Raw genomic sequence first — 19,903 nt, forward strand, 5'->3', positions numbered from 1 at the left:
AGGTTCATAGATTAATTTATTCTAACCCCACCTAAAAGAATTTCAAGTGCCATGGATATTGAGGATTCCCTCTTGTTGTTCTTATGAACCAATTGATAGGCGAGGTATTCTTGTTTCAAAACATTCATAGGGAGCAAGATCATTCCACTTCATGTTTCTAACTGTATATGTAAGAAATTCTGAATGGATGTAGAAATGATTGTTACTAAATGAATGAATAGCTGGGTTTAATAGGTTGCTTTGGAGTTTCAATGTTTCAAAACATTCATAGGGAGCAAGATCATTCCACTTCATGTTTCTAACTGTATATGTAAGAAATTCTGAATGGAAGTAGAAATGATTGTTACTAAATGAATGAATAACTGAGTTTAATAGGTTACTTTGGAGTTTCAATGTTTCATGATTTGTTGTTTCTTATTTAATATTTGGCTTTTAACTTATACAAGAGGGTTCAGGAAAGAGTTAGAACAGACTGTGCATCAGACAGAAAAACACTTGCAAATAAATATTCTGTAATAAAGTAAGCTGGTGTGCGGAAAACCAGAAATACGTAGATACACACCTATGTAGGAACTGTTTGACTGTTTTTAGTGCAAAAGTACATAATAGGCTACCTATGTTCTGTCACCATGGGGAATTCGATTTTAGTGTTGTCTGTTCATAAGCTTACCACTGATTCATAAGTGGACCTTGTGTAGAAATACTGTTCATGAAGATACCGTTGCATGTATTTTGTTTAAGATACTAAAATTATCATGTGTTATAGATAATATACAAAGACTTGAAAACATTAATAACATATGAATAAGCATGTACTGCAGTCTAGTAATAGGTAGGCAAACAATGAATTATAAGTATAAGGAATAGTTTTATTAATGGTGGAACATACGACATGTTTCAAAAAACATTGGTCAGTCTTTTTCATCATACCTGAAGAAAACTGACCAATGTTTTCCACTTGACTTCCTAGATACCATATTTGAATTATTTCCAATAATTTGACCTAAATTATGAATAAATCAAAATGGCTATCTAAATATAGAATGATATTAAGAAAAAGGAATAAGCCAAGTACCTCTTCTCTCTCTTTATGTTTTGTAACAATCTCTTTCTTATGCAACTCGCATGCAGTTATGAATGAATTAATCATTTGTGCTTTGATACAAATGTCACAAAACGTAGCTTTTACTTTGCTGTTATATCTCAGCTATGGACACCTGAATTTCCAACTTTCCAAGAATTCACATGAACTTGGCATCCATGATGCATGAGGTGCTACACTAATTTTTTGCTGATCAACAAAGAGTACTTTATGATGGTTTTGAAATCTCAGGAATAGTTTCAACAACATAGCCGTTTGAAGCAGCTGAACAAAAATGAAAGGTGGAACGTTTAAAAATCTTTGTGTGCATGGTAAAATAAAAGTTTTGTTCATGCTTTCATACAAGGATGTGTATATATAAGACTTGAGCTAAGAAATGATACATGGATTAAATAAATTATTCCTTTATATTTTATATTCAGCTGTTGTTTTTGATGAGAATTAATCAACTCTACTTGGTCTTGGTTTGGGAGTAGCCATATGAATACCAAACATGGACTAATTTTGATAACTAATGGTTTTGATTAGTCTTTACATCATTTGATATGTCCTTTGTAAAGCATTCCACAATCTTAATTATTTTATTACCTGTTAAATTGACACTTATATGACATACACAAGCAGGTGATATTAACTACTTGTGGATTTATCTGTATAGTGAACAGATGTCATGTACCATTGTTCATGTTTTATTGTCTTCAAATGTTGGCACACAAAAAATTGAAAATGCTATATTTAGTCACTATCAAAAGTTCAAGATGCAATTCTGTCAAGGCCCAGAGTAGCCCTTGAACTTATATATTTAAAGCATAACATATTTGAAGACAACAAGGGACCATTTGATCCATCTAGGACAGTACTTCTCAACTTTTTCCAACATCTTCACCCTACAAGTTTTTCACATCTCACTCACCCCATTTTGAAAAAAAAAGTACTAAATTAAAATGTAAAATTCTTTATTATGACTTAAATATACATCAAACTACAACTAGAATGAATACAACATAAAATATTTAAAAAATGAATGTATTTATCAAACTACAAGTAGAATAAATAATAACAACGAATGACTTTTTTGCTCTTGTTTTTGTTGTATAATTGATAATACTCATACACCCTGATTCTGATGTCATTAAGCCCTGGGTGAACCGTTAACCCAGTTGAAAAGCACTGATCTAGGCTATCCCATCCACTAAACTATTAAAAAAAATCTCAAAGACAGCAATTATTATTCAAATATTTATTAAACCTTCTCTTAAATTTACTGTTTCCACCACATCCGATGGCAACCCATTCCAAAGCCCAAATATCTCGTTAGAAAAAATAAAACTGTCTCAGCTGGAGATGACTCCTACCTCCTGCCAAAATTTATATTTGTGTCTCCTAGTCCTACCATTCTCACCATTAAGGATGAGAAAAGATGATGCATAGACATTTTCAATTCCCTTAAAAAACTTAAATTATTCTTTTTTCAAGATAAAACAATTTCAGAGATCTTAACCTGTCTTTATATGACAACTTTTCCATCCCAGGTATCATTTTAGTAGTCCTCCTCTGAACCATCTCCAACAATTCAATATTGTAAGGTAAAGTGTCCAAGACTGAACACAGTACTGCAAATGTGGCTTAACTAGTTACTGATAGTCATAATGAAATTATGACCTCTTTAAGATTTTTTATTCAACATTTCTCTAGATATAACCTGAAATCCTATATGCATTATCACTTGCAAAAGCACACTAACCATAAAAGTGATATCTGATTAGAACATTCAAGCCATTATTTGACAAAAGTGTGTAACCATTTATAACTGCTGAATAAACCTGGGATGTATCCTTACAGCTCTCCAGGAAGTGATACAAGAAGTTGACTTCCAGATCTGACCCCCCAATGTCTCTCATTTGCATTGACTACGTTTATAACTGGTAAAACGCCAGACCAAATGTCACTAAATAGGGTATGTTAATATACACAGAAAAAAAAAACAACTGCTATACTTTATGTAATTATGTGCATGAATAAAGGTATTTATCTTTTTAAGTTTATAGATTATGCTTGTTCTTCAATACACTAGTGAATGCCCAAATTGTTTTTATTTATTTCTGTACAAGATCAGAAGTCAGAAAAGTGAGTCTTCTGTTGTACTGAAAAGGAAACAATGATGCTGTAGGACAGCAAGTTTAGATTGTTTCTCTTGATAAATTCACTACTTTTCATTGGATTTTTTACTTTGATCCCAATTGAAATATAAAGACATCTTCATATGTTGTTAAAAAAATTAATACATTTTGGTAACTCCTTAAATTTATCACATTAAAAGTATAATGTATATAATGTAATACCGTTAATAGCAAGGGTACCGAAAATGAATCAATGTATTCTAATCATGATAGGTTTTGATTTTCTTATAATATTATAACAAAATTTATGGACCACAAGAGACCTATTAGTCCATCTTGATGCCCTATCCATTAAAAACACAACTTATGGCCAGCTTTTATCATTCAGTTTGTTATACAGAATCAGCTTTTTTAATTTACAAGCAACGTTTGATTCTGACCTAGAAAGTTATATTAATTTTGATCATCAAGTTATTGACAACGTACTCCTCAGTGTAACTAGATCATTAATTTAGTTCTATGTAAAAAATATTAATAAACAACTTAGATAACTGTATTTATACCTGAGCTCAAGCAAAGCATTTTCTCGTGTTTCTGGACTGGACAGTTCCACTATCCACTGATAAATTTTTTCACGATCAACTGGAGGAATATTGGAATGCTGTGGAACATTCATCTTCTCCCTAAAAAATACTTTCAAGTATACAAAATGACAATTTAATGTACTAAACAGTATTATAGTTATTATTGCTTTTTGAAATTTAATTTTGCAAAAACTTTCCAGAATTGTATGGTAAAGAGGTTAATTCTTTTTCAAGATAATTTTTATCCATTACATAAGCATTTGAAATTTAAAAGTTCAATTTGTTATGTATATGGAGGAAATCAAAAACTATTCTTTTTGTCTTACTATAGACAAAAAAGTATCACAAGTGAGATAGCTAGTTAGGTTAAATGCTTGAAATTTAACATTTAAATATTGAATCAATATGGTTTCAATTGTGTTTTATATATTTGTGCAGAGCTATACAAGGATTATCTGTATTACATATCAATAATATTTTAACTGATGCTGATAGACTAGAGGAAAAGCAGCTAATTAACAGCATCCTCCTTGGGCTATTCTTACTTAATTGAATAAAATAATCTGATAGTTACTCTTATAGTCTACTCAAAGCCACAAAGTGTAGAACATAATTTTGTGGCAATGGCATGCAAACCATAAACCCTCAGATAAATAAGCTGGCATGTTAAACACTAGGCTACAACTGTCCAAACACATAATATTTAACATTTAAGAATTTGATAAATTTCACTCTATTTCAAAATGTACATAATGCCCCTAATAATTCTAAATAATCACATGTGCAATATGTTAGATTAATTACCACAAGATGTTTGAATAGAGTGAGACAGTAAAATGTGAGTAATAACTGTATCCAGGTAAATAATTAATGACCATATTGATATATCAATAAACTATAAGTAACCAATGGTGAATTAAACATTTCATATTTAAGGTTATGATAAAATATTTAATATATTTGTTGTGTTTGTAATATGTAGGTACCATTACAAGTAGTAATAAATATGAAATGTTTAATTCCCCGTTTGATACTTTGTAGTTTATCGTTTGATATTTAATTTTGATAGTCTGAAAATGAGTGGTACTATGCTCATTCTCAGATGGTATTGTTCAACAACAAACAATTCATTATGCCATGGCATAACATACACGTTAATATAAGTAAGCTCAAATACTGAGCTAAATTAGCACATACAAGTATACCAGTCACAGTTAAAACTTAAACCAAGTAACAATGAACCAAACTTTCTAAAGACTAAGTAGAACTTGAAGCCTATCATATAATATATACTATAGTAATAGTATCACCAAAACCTAATTCTCTTGTGGCTTTTCTAATTTAAATCCACATACCTATCCAATAAATTTTAATTAAATTCTATAACTTATTCCTGAATATACCTGGCCTACCATTGGTAGTGCCATTGTAATTGGTATTATTAATTCATTGTGTTTGTAGAACTCGTCGTTGTACCAATCTTAAATTTTACGTTAAACTTTGTCACCATCATTCAGTTTACAAGTATTATAATTTTAATACATCATAGTAATTAAAAAAATACTAGATTTATAAATTTAAATCTACCAAACATTTATAGTTTATAGTACTCACTCCACAGTTTTGAAATTAATCAAATTCTACGTTTTTATCAAGTTAATTTCAATACAAACCAGGCCTAAGATTACGATTATCTAATATGAGTCCCTCTAGCGGAAGGAAAATGAAGTGCTTAATGTTTTTGGAGTGTGTTCGATTACCGTCTTTAATTAATATGGCCAGGAGAGACAACTAATTTCAGAATACCTTATCGAGTTTCTTACCTATTCCCACTGAAGGGAACAAATTTACGGTAATACTAGAGCAGTGCTTCTCAACCTTTTACAATATCATTCAACCCCAATAAAGTTTTCACAACACTTTACTCACCCCATTTCGAAAAAAGACAACAAGTTATAAACTAAAATGCAAAATTCTTTATTATGACTTAAATATACATCAAACTACACTAGCATGAATACAACATAACATAAACAAAAATAAATGTATGTATCAAACTACAACTGGAACAGATATTAATAACTAAGGACTTTTTTGCTCTTGAATTTGTTGTATAATTGATAATACTCATTCACCCTGCCACCCACCCCATCATTCTCATTCAACCTTATTCTGATCTCATTAACCCCTGAATGAACCATTCACCCAGTTAAGAAGCACTGATTTAGAGGACAATATGACTACAGGCTACAAATACCGTGTTGTCCACAGGAGTTTCAGAAATGGCAAAATAAATTTAATATATACTCATGCAAACACACGTTAAAATAAAAAAATAAAGTAAATAAACAAATACAACAAATTTGCAGTGGATAGTTATGCCTTCTTAAATCGTAAATGTTCTTAACCCGTATAACCTTGACTAACCAGATCTTCAGATAACTACAGTAGTACAGGTTTAAAAAATGGATCCGTCCACAATGACAAAGACATATTTTTTATATTTTTATTACAGTAATGTTAGCTTTTAATATAATATTAAAACAGGAGGAAGAATTAGGTAACATTCACTTATTAATGCAATTATATAATATTGAGGTGGTATTCCTTCATTTTTTATTGATGAGTATTTTGTTCATATTTTGCGTACCGCTTCTCTGTCTGTCTGTCTGTCGTTTAGTTCAACTTCAATTACACTATTCTCACAGTGAGACAAAATGAATGATACAGGGGGCGCTGAAGTATTATCACAGAAGCTATATATCAAGCAGGAGAAAACACTGCCCATGTAAGAATGGCTCGGGTTGTTCATCGAAATGGTATTTTCAATATCTCCTAGCGGTATAAGTCCCCAAACATAGCACTGTGCCACTGGGGGGAGGGGAAGGGCAAGTATTTCCTCAATAGGTCATCAGAACTTTATAATACTATACGGTGTTTCATTTTATAACAATATCTATGTAATGACTGAGTCACAAGTTCTAGGATTGTTTGTAACTATCATAGCGAAAAGTTTGAATTTCTTGTTCTTCTTTCTTCCGCATCTATTTTTATTACATGATAACTCAAAAACCAAAACAATGGTGTCAATCAATTTCCCTGAGGTGACAGATTATTTTTCCCTTCATTATGTAATTTGAGCATGAAAAGATTGATACACACTGGCATTCGTTGTCGTAGCTTTTGCATTTGATGCTGAGTGGGAATGACATGTGCTGCAACTATGTGTTGGTTAATATGTAACACTGAGCAAAATATGTGTGTAAGATAGTGCATGTGTGTACCTGCTGTTACGTGTGTGTTTGTTTATTGACTTTCGCGCAAAGCTATTTGCATTAGCCGCCCCTAATTTAAAAGTATAGTTTATGGGTAAGGCAGCTAGTCAACACTGCTCATAGCCAATTCTTGAACTACTCTTTACCAACAAAAAATTGGATTTACCATCACATTATAATACTCCCATGGTTGAAAGTGGGAATTGCCTCCAACAACGGTGAAAGAAGGCGGATTGATACAAACAGCAAATGAACATAATGTTGATAGGAGGGAAGAGTTGGAAGCTACCCTTACTGTAGGAAGTTTTTCTTCAACCCTTAACGTGTGGATAATTGACATCAAGGAATAGTGCATATTGGAAATTACTTCATATAAAGACATGGATGTCAGATTAGACTAGCTTCAAATAGCTTCACAGACCATGATAAGCAAATCCCTGTGCACTACATGACAATAGTTACAACAGAAGTTGAACTTCCCAATAACAAAGAGGGCAGCCATTGTACCAACAAGAAGTAAAATACTCATCCAAGGAGTTACTAGAAACAATTTACATGTAGTGATTGTAATGTAGTAGAACTAAACACTCCAGCATTTCCTGAAGGACTGATGATTGGAAGAACTCTAGTGGATCTGAAGAACAAAGATGTCATGAATAGGGCCATGAACACAATGAACCATAAAATTCAAGTAAAGTCTATATGGGACATTGCAATATACGAGACTGTACAGTTAGTTCTTCCACGTCAAATATCAGAAGTAGTCATCTTTGAGTCAAGATGTAGGAAGTCTGATATCAAATCCTCACGTAAAGATAGCGTAAGAGAACTTAAGCTGAATCTCAATAAGTATAAGTAGGTCATTTAACATGTGAGCTTCCTAGGACACCTATTTAGCAGAGAGGTAGTGTCAACAGACCCCTGTAAGATTGAATCTGATCAGAATTGGCTAAAACCAAGAAACTTGCCTGAGATAAGAGGATTTCTTGGACTGTGCTTTTACTATTATAAAATCAATCTATGACATAGCTCGTCCTCTACACAGATTACTTGAAAAGTCAAATAACATTTTGGACTGCTGCTTTTGAACAAGCATTCAATAAACTATAGAATAATTAATCACCCCTCTTGTATTAGCATTCCCAACTATTGAAGATACATATTAGATACAAATACCAGTGACTTTGCAGTGACAGAAGTGTTATCACAAGTACAGCACAGAAAAGAAGATGTACTAACTACTACAGCAAGACAATAAATGTTGTAGAAAGGAGATTTTGTACAACTTGGAAAGAGATACTAAGCATTGTTTGAGTTATAAGTAATTTCCACCATTACCTATATGTGTAAAAGTTTACTCTTTGGACTGAGCAATGCAGCATCCAAGTGGCTGGTGAATTTTCACAATCAAGAGAGTCAAATAACAAAATGACTACAAAAATTCCAGCAGAACAACTTTAATATCATATATTATCCTGGACAAAACCGTAGAAATGCTGATGCTTTATCCCAAAGACTATATATATTAATTAAGATTATAAACACTGTGAAAAGAGGAAAGCACAAGATAGTAAAGATGACTAACATAAATACAATATAGTGTAATCCATGTTGTAACATCCAAAAGCGATGATAAGAGTTTGAAACCAATTGTTCAGTTGATCAAGAACAATACAGAAAAACCCTTGTGGCAAACAGTCACTCCATACAGCCCGAAGACAAAGATGTATTGAGCACAGTGGGATTCATTATGCTTACAAGAGGGATTGTTAAGTCGGAAATGAGAACACACCAGTGGATAGAAACAGCACCTACAGTTGGTATTTTGATTGTCTCTACATTCAGAAGCACTCTGTCATCTCCACAACATTCCAACAACTGGACACTTAAGTGTTAAGAAGACTAGATATAATAAGAGACTGCTTCTATTGGGTTGGGTGTTGGTAATCTGCATAAAATTGGTGTAAATGATATAAACTATGCTGTGAGCAAAATGGTTAAAAGTAACAGCATAGGCAGCTGCTGGAGTATTGTATTGGAACACCACTTGAAAGAGTTGCTGTCAGTGTGCTTATCCCTTTGCCACAGAGTAACTGTGGAAATAAATACATCATGGTTGTGAAGGGCTATTTCACGAAATCGCTAGAAGCATATGTTCTTCATAACCACGAATCAGAAACTTTAGGAAAGAACCTGTCAACGAAACGTTTCAAGACATTGTGTGCCTACGAAACCTCACTGTGACCAAGACCGGAACTTTGAATCAGTCTTGTTTGCAGAAATGTCAAATCCTTGGACTAAAAAGGCCTGAACTAAAGCTCTTCATCCATTTTCTGACATCATGGGGAAAAGACACAACCATGCACTAATAAATCAATCAGTCATTTATATTGATGAACATCAGAAAATGTGCGATTGAGATCGTTCACTGCTACAAAACATTAGTGCATTAAGCTACACTCAATGTACCATCATCACTGATGTTTGTAAGAGATCTTAAAGTACATTGGACCTTCTGTACTCAAATCTAGAGGATAATCACTCAGCAGAGTCTTACACAGAAGCACTCTGTCATCTCCACAACATTCCAACAACTGGACAAGCGACTAAAGAACAATACTGAGGTCATACAGGACTTTACTTTACCTGGTGATAAAATAAAGAGTTGCTATGGTGTTAATGCTGATTAGACTGGATTACATTGAGGTGTTATGATATGACCATACAATCCCCATCATAAGCATGAACAAACTCTCAAGTTAAGTAGATGTTAGAAGGAACCATGTGTTGTACTGAAAAAAATCCAAGATGTAGTATACATAAGCAAGAGTGACAGGCAATTCAAGCCAATGGTTATCCATCATGATAATCTTTGGAAATATGTTGCTTAAAAAATGGCCAACTGGGTCACTCCACAGAAAAATTTGTCAGTAGAAAGTCAACTTACTAAGAAGCCCAGGGTTCCTTTCAAGATTACTTCCAGAAGATCAGCAAGGATGGAACTACCAGGATAAGGATAAGAGGCCATTCCTTCTGTATGTCACAACCCTCAGAAAAGAAACCAACCAAAAAGACTTGGTGAGTGGACAGTTTAATGAACTGTTTTATTTGTGCATTAGGATTGTACAAGGGACTCCACAATGCAGAAAGGGGTGGTTTTGTAAACTATACTTTCAATGTTATAATTTTTGAATAGTTCATCATTACAATGACGTTAAGATCTATACATTTAATAGAAGTTAAGAATTGAGAAAGTTACAATATAAATAGGAGTGATATGTTGTGTGAGGTATTCAATGAGTAATTATTGAGAGAGTGATTCAGTTCACTGTTTGTAGTGAGAGTTATCACATCTATTCAGTCACTCGATTGATTAGCCAAGGAATTATGCAAGTAAGTTTATAAATAATTTAGGAGTATATACCATTAGTCTTGGAATTTCTGTTGAAATGTTGTTTATGAACTTGAGCCTACAACTTGAAGAAATAAGTTGATTAGCTTGTTACATGGAATGGACTTGGCATTATGTTGATCACATAATCCAAAAGGATCCACATTACAACTATATAAATAATGATAATGGATGGATAAAATTTATTGGTGCACTTTCTTTCCAACAACAATGAATTTATTCTATCCTGAGTTAATTGGTATGTTGTTAAGCACAAAGCTACAGAATGGGTTGTCTATGTTCTACCCACTCTCAATATTGAAAACTGATTTTGAGAATTATAAGTCTGCAGATTCACAACTGGGTCACTGTAGGGCTTCTTCTATCCTAATGATCATCTTTTAAAGTCTTAATTTTCAATAGAATGTTTTTGTAAAATTCATAGAATATTTTTGAATATTTTATTTCATAATTTTAAGCATCTGATTATAACAATTCCAGTTAAAATCTGTTATGAAGAATCATGTGGACAGTTATTACATATATCCATTTTTAGTAGAATTGAACTTGCTTATATCATCTTATTAACCCTTATGATCCTTGAATTTTTATATAATCAATTCATAATAATTTCATTGAATCTATATATTTCTTAAGCAAAAATTACACACACTTAAACTTGAATAGGAAAATTTTATGGAATCTAGAAAACCTCAGTACACTATAACTTCTGGGTATTTACAAACATTTATCTTAACTAGCAATATTCAAACCCCCTACCCTCCCAGGTAGCTCAGCAATATGTATGAAGGCTTATAATTCTAACAATCAAGTTATGATACCAGTTGTGGACATAGCACAGATAGCACATTCTATAGCTTTGTGCTTAAGAGAAAACAGACAACATTAAATAATTGTAAGGTTCGAATTCATAAGACCATGGAATCCTTGACTGGTACTTTCAGTTCATTAAAAATAAAAAATAAGTAATATTAATAAATAATATTCAGTTTATAGAATGACTGTGCAATGTTTTAAATCATTAGAATTTGTAAAACATTGCTCATAAAAATATGCCATGCAAAGGTGTTGTTTAATATAACCTTTTATGACAGCTACATAACATACCCTACTGCTGTCATATATTTTCTTAATACTGTTGTAAGCTGTATTTTCGATGTTTTATTTTATAATTTTTCTATAGAGAGATGCTAATCGTGATGATTATACAATAATGATAAACTTTGACTAACATCTAGATGTGTGCATTAGTTATAAAGACGATTAATGGGTAATGAAAGAGCAGTTAGTTCAGTGATTGAGAATTGAGTGAAGTATTTAGTGTATTAATAACTGAGAGAAGATTTTGATAAAGTAAGGACACTTAGTAAGAGTTATTGCTTTTGTTAAGCTAACAGTAAATTAGCCAGGTTTACTATCAACCGAGGGAATTTCTCTTAAGTGTTATATTTGTTTTAGGCCTACTATAGTTTCAGAGTTTATATTGAAAGTTTGTTTGTGAACTTAGGCCTACAGCTTGCATCAAAGTGAACGTAGCCTATGGCAAGCGATAAAGAAGAAATAAACTAATTTGTTATCGTTATATAGACTGTATGTTTCCTTATTTATACCAAATAATCCAAAATAATTCGTCCGACGATAGAACGCAATACAGCAATACTTTTAACAGAACACTACTATCTACATTTGTTTGGTGATTGTTTTCATTTCTGATACTGCATTAGTAAAAGTTATAAGAACTGTCATATCACTTTCGTCTAGTTATCGGAATTTATTTGTTTTGTCTGTGCTGCTATCTAGCGAGAAGAAAGTTAATACTTAAAAAAACAAAAAAACAAGACTAGTGGAGAAAGTCTTTTGTGATTGGACCAAGGAGTCTGAGCGAAAACATTTGCGTCGACTCGGAGTCTAGATACACAGTAGTTCGTGGTTTGAAAGTATGACAAGGATAATTTGTGTTATTTGAGTAGTATCAGGCAAAGAAGTAATGATAAACAGGAAACGATAAATAATACGTGCATGTTTGTGGGTGTCAAAAACTAGAATTGTGTTTAAGATAATGGATATATGCATAACAATTAGCATGTGAAAGTTAACGGGTACAATATTAATACGTCAAACTGTTAAAAATATGGGAAACTCGGAAAGTTCACATAGTACTGGAGTTAATCATAGTCATATGGCTTCGTTACGAAAACATTCCGGAGTTGATGGCATCAAAATGCCCATGCCAGAACGAAATGAGTTAGAAAGAAGATTCACTTTAGTTTTGGTAAGCTTTAAAATATATCTATTTCTTGGCGCAATGAATAAATAGTGTTATATATATTTTACACTTTTAATTCAAAATGCTATCGCAATTTATCGTATAAATTTAAACAAATAACTTTTCAAAGTATAAGTTGCCCTAGTCATAGTAGCAGCAGTACAGTAATACAAATAATAATATTCCTATCTGGTCATAGGCCTTAGTCCAAACTTCTGAGCACGCGGTGTGACCAGCAAGGCACAATACTTTAACAGAATTAATACTCGACTCAAGTTGTGGTGTCGCTACTCTTAATAAAATATTGTTTTTGTTTTTATAAAACCACGTGTTATAGAAGATGTACAATAAAGAACTGAACAAATAAAGTATAACCTTATACACTAAAAAAATGTTGACATTACTATTTTTATTATGAAAAACCTTTTTTTTCATTACAGTATAATGTTGTTTTTAAAGTTTAATTTTAAAGCATAATAATCATGTTAATACAAAGAAAAACTTTAGCCAGGCTACACATTTGCGATTGGCAAGTAGAAAAATAATTTAGAAATAAAGCCACGTTTTGAAGAGTTAGTATTAGATTATTTTATTTTAAATATTGGAGAGGTTTTGAAATATTTTATTACGCAAGTTTATTAGTTTGTTTTGAACCAGAATGTTTTATAATCTATGATTACGATGCTTCTACATTATTATCACTGTATTAGTAACTAGATGGTATCATTAAATGTAATTCGATGTCAGATATGCCGTCCTTCATACTTGACTTTTAATATTAGTTATACTAAACGTTTTAGTTTACACAATTCTCCATCGATGTTTTACGTACTTTAGTTTAACAGTACTGACATAAGCTTCTTTGAGCTGTGATAAGATCTTTATAAACTAGTACATTTTTTTGATAATAAATAAATTATAAAGTCAAAGTTAACGAACTTAATTTTTATGTTGTAATTTTGGTGTCAAGTAGAGGGCGTTTAACGTTAAGATCAATTTGTGAGAGTAGGCCTAGAAAATTTTAAACTAATGTCACAAAAACATAGAGGTTTTGCGAAATATCTAGAAGAAGGATTAGATATAAATACGGATGAGCTAGTTAATAAGGAAAAAAAGCTTGTAGTGAAACACTGAAGCATTAAGAAGGTAGTTGTTTTCTAGCCTGTAGAGTAAATCAATCAATATGGTTACGTTTTTGGATCTTTGAAAGCCGTCGCTAACATGGATTTACCTTGTGCGAGTAAGTTGATTTTTACGTTAGCGTAGTACAAGTGGCATGACTGTAAAGTAAGCCTAAAATATGTACAAGTCTGCAAAGAAACGTTAATGAGTTAATAAAACTAATGTGTTATTGTTACTTGGACTGGACTTCGTATTGTTTTCATCAGATAATTTAAAAGAACCTGTCAACGAAAGAACAACCTTACAACAATATATATGTATTGTATTTATAAATGAAAACTAGATTTTGAATGTTATGTCCAACCACTAACTATAATATATTCTACTTTATGGTGAGAAAAATTAAACTGTAAATTACCTTCCTTTCAAGGGATTATGAACAATTATTCATGGCATGACCTGCACAATCAAGTGTTTGGTGGTTTTATTGTAAAGGTACATGGGCTTCATAAAGCAATACAGACGTAAGATGTGCATCATGAATTTAGTGTTTACTAGTATTTATATTACTTATTACACTGTAAACACCACTGATCAAAAGGATTTGCAAAAGTGACATTTTGAGGTGATAAGTTCAGTTTTCTACACACTGAAAGTTGAATGGAAGTTATAGAGGATTGCTATCAACAAACGTCTGTTAAAAAACTGAAGATATGTATGATACAGACCAAAATATGTTAAAAACAAGAAATTGTAATATAAGAAAGTGTTATAAAAAGTTTCAAATTTATTTATTTTAACATTTTTTCTAAACTAAAGACCACGGTGCATTATGTTAATTTATCATTTTTGAAGTTATAAAAAGTTTTAAACACATACATTATTTCCCAAAGTAAGTCAGTTGTGTCACAAAAATATGAAAAAGAACATGTGGATTGCTTTATTCATCAATTATGCAATTGTTAGTTTGTTTACAGTGTTTTTTTCTTCAAAAGTTATACTAGAAATTCAATTGAACCTACCTACAAACATACATATATATAGAACATTTGGCTTTAAATTACTGCTACAAATTCCCAGTTTGCTTTACAATTACATCCACTTCTCTATTTTTCAACATATTTACATAATATATTCAACGTGTAACACAAGACAAGACAATTATTCATTAATGCTCTCATTCTTCTTTGTGTAATTTTGACTATTTTGGGCATAAATAAGTATATTTTATGTATCATATGTGCAAATGGTTACTTGAATAAATATTTTTTTGAACTGAATATAAATTTTTGCTTAACTTGTATATCTTATATCTAAACATCACATTAGCTGTATTTAAGTATTTCTATTACGTATACAAAAATAAAACTTTGTAATAACTATTATATAGACTTATGGAAATTATAATTCACTGAAATTGAATAATTTCATCTAGTACTCTTAGTAAGATTGCTTTATTTTTTGTTTAATGGGCCTACCATTAAAGTGGCATACTAAGTTATGCCCAGTCTGGCTTATTCTTTAACTTGTGAACAGTTTTTATTATCATAAGTACTTTTATTTGTTAAGAGAATTTTGGCAATTATAGAAAAAATGAACTATTTGTCTTAAGACGTAATTCATAAACACGTTCATTGTGTGGGTAAAGATGTTACATAATTGAGATTTTATGACAGTATTCTTGCACTAACATGGTAATTAATACAAATTTAACACGTTCATTGTGTGGGTAAAGATGTTACATAATTGAGATTTTATGACAGTATTCTTGCACTAACATGGTAATTAATACAAATTTGGAGCATAGTGCTTATGTAACTGGTTTAACTAGTATGTTAGATCTAAAAAAATGTAAACCTTTAGGCTTAGGCTTATATATTGTACAAATATTTACATTAATCTAAAACAGTATAGCAGAGAAAGCTAAAATTGATCACTGCACCCATCTAAAATCTGTGGGCTAAATTACTTCAATCATATGTTATTAAAAGCAATATTGTTCTGATCACATTGCAGTTTAAAACAAAAAAGTTTATCTGTAACTTTTTCAAATTGTGTATGAAATAATGTTAATGATTATATAGCTTGAAGTTTAATGGTTTATGTTTGCCTAGGCAAAAAATAATCTATGCATCTCTGAACCAATTTTCTATAAGCCAAACTGTTCACCCTTTTATCCCATGACAGTGCTTTTTATTAGTATAAACTTGTCTTTGGCTTATTTCTAAAATGTTATTTCATAGGACATTAGTGTTTACAGTGAGAAGTATCAGATCTTGGTCCCAAATCTTTTTTCTGTTTCCATGTACATAGCCAATTGGTTTAATACCATATATATTCCACCTAAATAAGGAAGAGTTGTTGTCCTGACTTTCCTTATCATAACATTTTGCATGTTTTTGACATTATATACAATTATGCACATCTTGAAAATTCTGTGGGTACTGAATACTTTGATATAAACTCATTAAACAATTTATACAGATTACTCAACATTTTCTTTAGTTACAGCATATTCCTCTTAACCATTTAGTCAAATATTTCACCACAGTTAATCTGCTTATATCATTTTACTGTTCATAGGACACTAAACTCCTACACTAAGAAGCAATACAATGCATGGTTGTTTTAACCTTTGGCATTGCCTCTTCTGGAATATTTATCTTTTATAACACTGGCTGCAGATGCAGCACCTTTATTATATAGCTTAAGGATAATTAACCTAGTTGAGCATTTCACATATCCACCTTAGAATTTTTTAACAACAAAGTCTCCATCTGTTAGAAGATTGTGGAGATTACAAAGTGCATCTGAATGTACTAACTACAAATGTTCTATAGCTTCTTTTTCTATCCTACATTATATGTAGGATGTTGCCATTTAGCTTAAGAAAACCTGAGTTCGGTTTATCTTAATTTCAACACTGTTGGGAGCTAATGTCAGTACATATTATTTTCATATTTCACTTGTAATTACTATAATGATAAGGCCAATATACAGTCCAGATGCTGAGCATCATGAAGTTGTGTTGTGAACTATATTAATTCATCACCATTCTGTAAAGATACTTCAAGAATTTACTCTATGATGGCTCTGTTGATTTTGAGGAATATTTGGCATCAACAAAACATTTAACTCTTTACTGGAAAGCCTCTTCCTTCACAAAACATCAGCATTCTTATGAACCCATTCAGGGGAATTTTATCTTATGGTGCCTTCACCATTCATTTGGTTGTTCATGAATATCATTTTCTTTTTGCATCTGACAATTTTGATTTTTACTAGGGTAAAATATGGCTTGGCATCATCTAACATGATATCTCTGTCTAGCATAATGTCTTGGTTTCTTGATTAGAAATAGTTTCAATTTTAAGTGATGGGTCATTAAGGTATTCTGCCAAGTCAAAGAGAACTGTTGTAATGATTCTTCCATTCCTAGCAAAAGTTCTGAACTGTATCACAAGTCTTATTGGGACTGAGCTCTAGGGAAGTTGAACAGCTCCTCTCAGGATAATAATGCTTTTATTTTTCTTCAGGCTGATGTGTTTATCTTCAGTCTCCATCATGAATGTTCTCATTGAATATATGGTCTTCTAGTTGCTCCTGGATATATGTAGCCCAGCTAAACAGCATTTGTTTTAAATCTTTAAAGAGTTTTATAAGAGATTCTTTTCTTTGAATTGTAGTTTGTAACTTAAAATGAATGGGAAGAATAGAGATTTACTGGAAATCATTTTGGCTTTCTTGTTGTAGGATGCTTATTATCTTATCAAGGCAGATTCTTTAAGCTAGGTAACTAGGTGAAAAACTTGTTTTCAGTGTTCTCTTCATTTACTTGAATATAATAATCTCAAATTGAGTTTGATATGCTGCTTCTCATAGTATTTTCCATAAAGAAAATAATTTGGTTTCTCTATGGGTGAAATCTCTTACTCCAGAGTAAATTGCATACATGAATGCTTAACTGGAGTTCATCTACATTGAATATACAATTTTGAGAGGCATGACTGAAGTAACTGGAACAACTGTAATGACTGGTGACGACAAACTGTAGCTTGAATTTTTGGACTGTGCAAGAGATCCAATATCCTTATTGTTACTTCTTATTACAACTTTATAACTTTTTAACAAAGAAATATTTTTTACAGTTGATTTATAAACTGTAGAATGGTTTGCTTGCTGATGTGTACTTTTTGAGTTCATTTTAACATTTTTTTTATATTTAAACAGATGTGAACAGTTACATTCAATTTGCGATATTGGCTGCTGATTTTGTTGATGAAAAGATATTTCAGTGAGCTGAATGGCATTCTACTACTAGATTTTCCTTATTATTGTGTTCTGTGGTAATGTTAGCTGTGTAATGTCTTAACCATCTGTTATTACAGTATTATGTCTTTCTTCACAACTCGGAATGTCTTCAGTTTTAGGCTGCTTCTCCTTTAGGACTTCTTCAACACCATTCATTGTCCACAGTGTATTCTATATTCTTTAGTTTTATTTATGTAATTTGTTTTTAACCTTAAAATTGGATGTTGGTTGTATAGAAATTAGAGGCAGGTTTTGGTCATCACAATATCTGGAAAACTAGAAAAACCACTAAAATTGCTTTTCAGAGGTAAACCAATCAATGTAATGGGAGAAGTCCCAAAGTCATGTTTACCCAAGTCTCATTTGCAGGTGCAAGGTTGGATGGTGTAATGTATGTGAATGAAATGGAAACGTTGCTGATGTAGTTACCATTGGATAGCTGTTGAAGTTTAAAGGGATCAGAACGAGAGGTCGTTCAAAATGTTAGAATTCAAGGAAAAATGATAAGGAAACTGCTAGGCAGAAGGAATAGTAGGAATGAGGATCTCTGTTCCTCTCATTATAACCACTTTCATTGTCTTAGGTCGTTCAGTGATTGACAAACTTAGATATGATTGATCACAACACAATCAAAGAAAGTCGTAAGATAATAGTTGAAGAGTATTAATTGTTGTTTGTATCAAGTGTATTGAGTATCCTAGACACCATTAACATATTGAAAACCATTCTTATAATGCAAAAAAGTAAAAAGCAGCCTTGCTTTGAAAACATTTTCATCAGTACCACAGTAATATTTTGGAAGTTTCATTGCGTTTTTCCAAGCAAGCGATAGAACCCTCAACTTCTTCATATTTTTATACGGAAATTGGTTTAACGTATTTGCTCTTGTTCAAAATTGCCATAAATATATAGCAACTTCTGTACAATCGACTCACGATTTTAGTGTTAAGTAGCTATTATTACCATGTCATTTTTTTGTTTCTCTAAAATCTGTGAATCACTCATTTTGTATAAATATAAAATAAATACTTATTTACACGGAGAAATGTTCCAGTTTTATTTCCCCTTCCTCATGAGTCATGGGTTTCAAGTAACACTAAAACGGCCTCTTAATTGTTATATATATATATATATCTGAAACTATAATAACTACATTTGGCAAGTTTAAATGGGTTATTTTCTAATTTCTAACTTTGTTGACAGATTTATTGAACGCGACAATGCACGTCCTAGTATTAAACAATAATAAAAACAACATTGTTTTCTGATGTTTCGTAATTTTCAACATTATTCTTAACATTTCTGATAAAAACCACGTAGCCTGCAGATTTTTTTTTCTCGCATCAGCTAGCCTAATTGAAGAGTTCTGATATGGAACGAAAGGTTCTTGTGGGCAGTGATTTGTGAGAGACAAAGAATATACTTGAAATGCTATTTTACGTACCTCTGATTTTGAATCCGAAATGGGCAAATTAAGAGGAATGTCAAAAATAAAAACATTTACAGATTACGTAATTTTTATCACAGATTTTAAGCCTAATGGTTTGTATTGTTACGTATCTGCTTGTTTGTTAATTTCCGGTATAAATTCTTTCCAAGGAATATGACCGATACAAGTCCTTTCTTAATTAAAACTAGTTTATTCTTTCCCATGGAGAAGACAACTTAGGAGACTTCCCTTTGGTCTTCCTGGTATTATACAACCACACCT

General features: G+C 31.7%; 2 protein-coding genes across 3 annotated transcripts in view; one reads left to right on the forward strand and one right to left on the reverse strand.

The window, feature by feature from the left end:
- LOC106461307 (CCR4-NOT transcription complex subunit 9-like) overlaps window positions 1–5,520 on the reverse strand; it is a 30,628-nt gene extending 25,108 nt beyond the window's left edge. The window contains exons 1-2 of one of the 2 annotated variants that reach the window (XM_013921126.2): window positions 5,421–5,520; window positions 3,786–3,905 (exon numbers count right to left, since the gene is read on the reverse strand). In XM_013921126.2, the coding sequence (XP_013776580.1) occupies window positions 3,786–3,898 (113 nt within the window). In that variant the 5' untranslated portion in view covers window positions 3,899–3,905; window positions 5,421–5,520. Of the gene's footprint in view, window positions 1–3,785; window positions 3,916–5,420 lie in introns of both variants that reach the window. The other variant, XM_013921125.2, reaches the window with a different exon arrangement.
- A 6,917-nt stretch (window positions 5,521–12,437) lies between these two features.
- The window catches only part of LOC106461304 (formin-like protein CG32138), a 133,620-nt gene continuing 126,154 nt past the window's right edge, over window positions 12,438–19,903 (forward strand). The window contains exon 1 of the mRNA XM_022388173.1: window positions 12,438–12,765. Coding sequence (XP_022243881.1) covers window positions 12,625–12,765 — 141 coding nt within the window. The 5' untranslated portion in view covers window positions 12,438–12,624. The remainder of the gene's footprint in view (window positions 12,766–19,903) is intronic.

This window comes from Limulus polyphemus, unplaced genomic scaffold, assembly GCF_000517525.1.
Source record: "Limulus polyphemus unplaced genomic scaffold, Limulus_polyphemus-2.1.2 Scaffold930, whole genome shotgun sequence".
In the NCBI taxonomy this organism is placed as follows: Eukaryota; Metazoa; Arthropoda; class Merostomata; order Xiphosura; family Limulidae; genus Limulus; species Limulus polyphemus.